This window comes from Choloepus didactylus, chromosome 19, assembly GCF_015220235.1.
Source record: "Choloepus didactylus isolate mChoDid1 chromosome 19, mChoDid1.pri, whole genome shotgun sequence".
NCBI classification, from domain to species: Eukaryota; Metazoa; Chordata; class Mammalia; order Pilosa; family Megalonychidae; genus Choloepus; species Choloepus didactylus.
In genome coordinates this window covers 11,147,936-11,154,023 of record NC_051325.1, presented here as the reverse complement: position 1 = coordinate 11,154,023, position 6,088 = coordinate 11,147,936, and the positions used below count along the sequence as shown (strand labels likewise).

The window sequence follows — 6,088 nt, the reverse complement described above, 5'->3', positions numbered from 1 at the left end:
GGGAGGAATGTAGACCCGGCATCGTGGGATGGAGAACATCTTCTTGACCAAAAGGGGGATGTGAAAGGAAACGAAATAAGCTTCAGTGGCAGAGAGATTCCAAAAGGAGCCGAGAGGTCACTCTGGTGGGCACTCTTACGCACACTTTAGACAACCCTTTTTAGGTTCTAAAGAATTGGGGTAGCTGGTGGTGGATACCTGAAACTATCAAACTACAACCCAGAACCCATGAATCTTGAAGACAGTTGTATAAAAATGTGGCTTATGAGGGTTGACAGTGGGATTGGGGGGGCCATGGGGATCACACTCCCCTTTGTCTAGTTTGTGGATGGATGAGTAGAAAGGTGGGGGAAGGAAACAAACAAACAAACAGACAAGGGCGTCCAGTGTTCTTTTTTACTTTAGTTGCTCTTTTTCACTTTAATTATTCTGGTTATTTTTGTGTGTGTGGTGATGAGGGTGTTGGGGATTGATTTTGGTGATGAATGTACAACTATGTAATGGTACTGTGAACAATCGAATGTACAATTTGTTTTGTATGACTGTGTGGTATGTGAATATATCTCAATAAAATGAGTATCTAAAAAAAATGCTGGGGGAAAATTTTTAGAGCAAACTGACTTATTTGTCCTGGAGGCTTTCTTGGAAGGGAGATGAGGTTACTTAGCTGTTTGGAGCATCTCAGTTCAGATGCAGTCTGATAAACAAAGAAGCTGGTTTCCCACATATCAGGAAGTGAGGCGTATGGGGAAGCATTGTCAAGATACATAAAAATATCTGAATATTTGACTGAACCTAATTTTCCTCTAACTCCTGCTCTATGGGCACGTTAAGAGCCATGCATATAAAATTCAGCCAGCTCTAACCTCCCAGGAAAAGGGGCCCAAGAAATCTGGGTATTGAAATGGCAGGGTTTCTGATCTCCCAACAGAAATGAGAATGAGTTGATCCTGGATGAGATCTTGGTGTTTAGAAAGGAGAGCTTGAATTTGAGCCACAAACGGAGACAACTCATGACAACCAAACTTAGGTTTGGGTATCTCATGGAGCAGATAATGTGAGGTTATTTGCAGAAAGACACACAGCTGGGGTTCTAGAAATGCCCAGGAAGGGCTGCTTCTTTACTTCATTGTGACAAAAAATCCTATAAGATATTTTAAAACTCATACACAAAACTCCTTGTGTACAAAGTTGTTATGGTTACAGAAGGAAAAATACATATTTGTGCCAACACAGATAGCATGAAATCCTTCTACAGTGAAGACATCTCAGCTGGAAAGATCTTTGAAAGTCAGAGCTGGTGCCCAGGGTCAGATCTCACAGGTGGTGGGGTGTGGGGCAGCTGGGGCCCCCATTTAATGACATAAAACTCAGGGGGATGGGGAGAGTTATAGACAGGTGACCCCAGAGCACACTGTAATTTTCTTTCTTGTTTTGCACATGTGAAGTCATAAGCAAGGGTTTTGCCGGTGTTCTAGTTTATTTCCAATAAATAAATAACTATTTACAAATATGCTGAGTTTACAAAATAGTAGAGGCAAACCTTTGCCATTACAAAAGAGGCACATTATGATACATTTTTTTTCCATCCACCAAAGCACGATTTCATTGTCCTAGCTTAATTGAACCATAACACCTCCACCCTGTGTAGCAACGTCTAGAGATGTGTACCTAGTCTTTTCTACCAGAGAGCATAGCTATAAAACAAACAAAAAACACAAAATTCCTCAGTTTCTTGCGAGTAAAGGGCCCGACTTGGCCTGCTACTGATTACTGATCCACTTTTAAAGTATTCCAGAAATTTGGCAGCTGCCTTGTGCTCCTCCAACTTTGCTGGGCAGGCGAACCCCTCTGCAGATCTTATTAAGATACAGATTCCAATGCAGTTGGTAGGGTGGAGCCTGGGATTCTGCATTTCTAAGATGCTCCTGCAGGAGGCCCAGCCTTCTTGGCTGGAGTCCACATACCCTGCGTCCTGCACTAGGAGGTCCCTCTGAGAGGGGAGTGATTCTCCAGGGCCTGGTCAAGGCAAGGCTCACATGGTGCATCTTCCAGGCACCATCCCCAAGCTCCAAACCCCACTTAACCAGTAGGGCTGGTTTCATTTCAACCAGTTCGCCTCCTAGTGACAGAGGAGCAGTGAGGTAACTGGCATGAATCACGCAGCTCAAAACTTTCTGAACTGTTCTCCAGGAGGAGCTGCCCTCCACTCTCACTCTGGAGAAACCCTCTAAACAGTTTCGACTGTCTCAAAAATCATTAATAATTATAATAACAATGGAAAAGGAATCCATATAAGCTTATCAACAGTTAGTACTTTTCAGTCCAATTCAAGACAAAGTGAAACGAACAAACAACAAATGATAGTACTAAAGACCCAGGCTCATTGTTTAAAAACAAAACAAAACTCCTTGGGTTTTTTCTGTGGGGGTGAGATGACCCCATTCCTGGGAAAGGAGAATTGGGAAAAATAAGGGGAAATGGGGTTTGGCTTCATAAGAATGCCAGAGAACTGGAAAGAACGTTACCAAGATAATTCAACTGCCATATGACAAGTGGGAGTATATAAATGGAGAGACGAGAGAGAGAGCGAGACAGAGAGAGAGAGAGAGAGAGAGAGAGAGAGAGAGAGAGAGAGAGAGAGGGAGAGAGAGAGAGAGAGGGAGAAATGCAAAATGGGTATCTCAGACATACAGGTTGGGGAAAAAAAGGAAAAAAAATCCTAAGTACTTTTTAAAAAAATAAATATCTTGGTCATCATCTACAAACCAATGACGTCACTGGTGCACAGGACCATTGCCTGCAGAAAAGGTTGCTGCTCAGTAAAAAGTGCGCCGGGAGCCCTGTGGTGAGGCCCTGGGGACGCTCTGTGGTCTGTCTTAAATGTCAAATTTCCATCTCTGACCACAGTCGTCACGGAGGAGGCTGGAAGTCCGTGGTCCTCTTTCCACCGTCCTCCCCCGCCATGCCCTGGAGTCAGCGTAGGAAGCTAGGGGAGGAAGGGTTTTCTCCACTCCTGACGCCAAACTAAGGTGCTTTTGCGTAGCCAGGGAGTAAGGCTGTGGGGGAGGGGAGGGGGGAAACTGAGGCGCAGCAGGAATAGGAAAGGCCATACCCGAGCCCTCAGAGTTTCTGGGGTATCCGCTCCAATTGCACATTAGGCACTCCCAACTCCTTGGCAGGCGCTGCACACTTGTACTCCAACTCTGCACGCGAGGAGCCCCGCTTCTTGTGCAGGTGGCAGAGAAGCGCCAGTAGCGCCACGACCAGGGACAGGCTCGCGATACCGATAAGCACGCCTGAGTGCAACGGCCTTGCGGTCGGGGGACTCGAGGTGGCACCTGGAGCCGGGCTGGCCGGGGGCTCTCCAGAGCCGTCGCCCTCATCTCCGGGGCTAACCTTGACGGGGTCACAGTCGGTGCTATCCTGGCCCGCCAGGGCCGAGTCGGGCCCGCAGAGGCACTCGTAGCTGCCGGGGAGGTTGCGGCACAAGTCCGGGCAGTCGCCGTTGGCGCACTCGTCGATGTCCGTGCACATGGAACCCTCGTCCAGGATGTAGCCGTCGGGACACTGGCAACTATCCGGGCTGTTGGGGTCGCAGTCGGCCGGACACGAGCTCTGGTTGCAGAACATCTGGCATCTCTGAGGGTCTTGGGGACTGGGCGCGAAGCCCTCGGCGCAGACGCAGCGGTAGTCGGTGCGTCCCAAGGGCTGGCACTGGTACTCGCAGTTGGCGTGGAAGCACGGGTCTACGGGCTCCACGCACTCGCCGTCCACCAGCTCGTAACTGGAGAAGCACTGGCACTCGAAGCCCCCCTGCGTGTTAACGCAGCGCTGCGGGCACAGATTGGGCGTCAGCAAGCAGTCGTCCACGTCCTCGCATCCGTGCAGATCGTTCGCCAGCTGGTAGCCTGTCTCGCACATGCACGAGTAGCTGCCGGGCACGTCCGGGCTGCGGATGCAGAAGTGCTCGCAGCTTTTGTCGCACGAGTGTTCTCCGGGAGCGGCGCAGGAGCGCCCGTCGGCCAGTAGGGCAGCGTCGGCGGGGCAGACGCAGCTGGGCGCCCCCGCGCTCCCGTTGCACGCGTGCTCGCAGCCGCCATTCTCCACGCTGCAGTCCCAAGCGCCGGGTTCCTGGCGGCCCCAGCGCGCCTCTGCCGCTCCCGGAGGCGCCGCGCACACCAGCTCCAAGCCTAACGGCGCCACGAAGGCGGAGCTGCCCACCGGTAGCGTCTGGAAGTCCGCGCCGCGGGCCCCGAACGGGGTATTGTAGGTGCTTACGGCGCTGGGGGTCGCCGCGGCGCGGGGCTCCACGGCCAGGGGTCTGCAGGAGGCCGCGAAGTGGAACTCGCAGAGGAAGCCGTCGGCCTGCGCGGCGCACGGTCGCTCCTCCCAAACCGGCTCGCTGGGCGCAGGCGCCCCGGCCGCCGAGACGGCAACGCACAGCGGGCCGCAGAGGGGCGTCCCGTCGCGGTCAGGCCGCGCCCACCTGCTGTAGCTGGTGTGGTTGTCGCCTGTCACCCACTGGAAGCCGCGCAGGAGCCCGAGGTGCCCGGGGTCACGGCAGCCGGGCAGGAGCTGCAGGCCGATCCAGAGGCGTGGGCCGCCGCCGCCGTCGCCACTCAGCAGCAGGGAGATGACATCGGCCGCTACGGAGGAGCGCACGGTCATCAGGTGGCCCTGCAGGCGGCCGCAGGCCTCGGTGGCCGCGAGGAAGGTCGCGGGGCCCCGGAAGAAAGCGAAGCAGTCGTGCTCCACGCACTGGCTGCCGCGAAGCTGCGGCTGCACAGCCGCGGGGAGGCCCAGGCCGGCTGGGGCCAGCGTGGCGAGGAGCAGGACCCCGAGCATGCTGCCGGGCGCGCTGCGAACGGGCGCCGTGAGAGCGGCCCGGGCAGGGAGGCTGGGGGCGGGGAGGCGTCCGGCTGCCGCGAGCAGCCGGTCCAGGCAGCCTCTGACATGCCGCCGGCTGCAGCCCGCGTTTATAAGCGCGCAGTCCTCCCTCCCTGGACGTTCGGGAAAAGGAAGGAAGTGCCTGGTGGGAAGGGCTGATGCTGCATTCTTGGATTACTGGGTTCTGTAGATGCCGTGCGCCGCCCTAGCGCCCGGGATCACCTCGCGGGGATGAGTAACCCCAACGGGGCACAGGGAGGTCCCGGGCGGGGCCGTGGGCGCAGGCACCGCCCAAGGGCAGCACCCAGGCAGGTCAGCAAGGCCGCTGTCCCCGCCCCGCCCCTCTGGCCACAACGCTCCAGTCCCCAAACAGATGCCGCTCTTGCTTAATCTGCAGCACCTCCGTAATCTCTTAGTCCTCTTTCTTTTTCTCCCGAAGTGTGCTGTCACCACCGTTGCAAGGGTAGCCTGCAATGCAGGCTCGGGACGAGAACTGTGGGTGGCGGCTCGGTAGTGTCCAGGAACTGCGGGGCTCTGGGAGGGGATGCCTGGGGCCAGGGCGCCTGGCTACGGAGGCGAGAGGAGCGCGCGGCCCCAATGGGCCTGGGAGGACCTGCGCGCGCGCGCTGTGGAGACCAGATCCCATCTCATCCGGGTGGGAAAGTCGCAGGGGAACAATGTCCGGGCCCCGTAGTCTTGTTACGATTTCGGAAGCCTGGGTAGGCGAACTTCTGGCAAGCCCGGTAGGTGGCGGGCATGCGGGGAGCGCGTTAGACCTCCGGGTCTGTTTTCCACCATCTGCAAAGAGGGACAGACCATCTCTCACCCCCCAAAGGCGTTCCCGGGGAGCCGTTGGCCCAGAGCATTCATAAATGCTTCTAAATGCCACTTGCAGAGGAAGTTGAGAGTGACCGCCCTGATGGACCGGCAGGGTGGGGAGAGCCGGGAGGAGATGGAAATAAGCCACTTTCGACTTTATCCGCTTATTCACTTACCGAGAATGCGGATGGAGTGAGTGAAAACTTTATTGAGACCCTGTGCGGTGTCTCCGCCACGGTCACCCACAAGGAATCGCCGGGAGGCGGCGCTGTTGAACTCCAAACAAAGCCAGTGAAGTTGGAGCTCCCCAAACTTGGAGGGCTGGAAAGGGTTAAGAGGACCGTGAACAGAGCGACCTCGCCCTGGGGTAAGAAACCCC

At 55.5% G+C, this 6,088-nt stretch overlaps 1 protein-coding gene across 1 annotated transcript; it reads right to left on the bottom strand.

The window, feature by feature from the left end:
• Positions 1–1,091: 1,091 nt before the first annotated feature.
• THBD (thrombomodulin) lies at positions 1,092–5,061 on the bottom strand. Its single transcript, XM_037812225.1, has one exon. It carries the CDS (start codon positions 4,846–4,848, stop codon positions 3,124–3,126), a length of 1,725 nt encoding a protein of 574 aa, XP_037668153.1. The 5' UTR covers positions 4,849–5,061; the 3' UTR covers positions 1,092–3,123.
• Between the last annotated feature and the right edge of the window lie 1,027 nt (positions 5,062–6,088).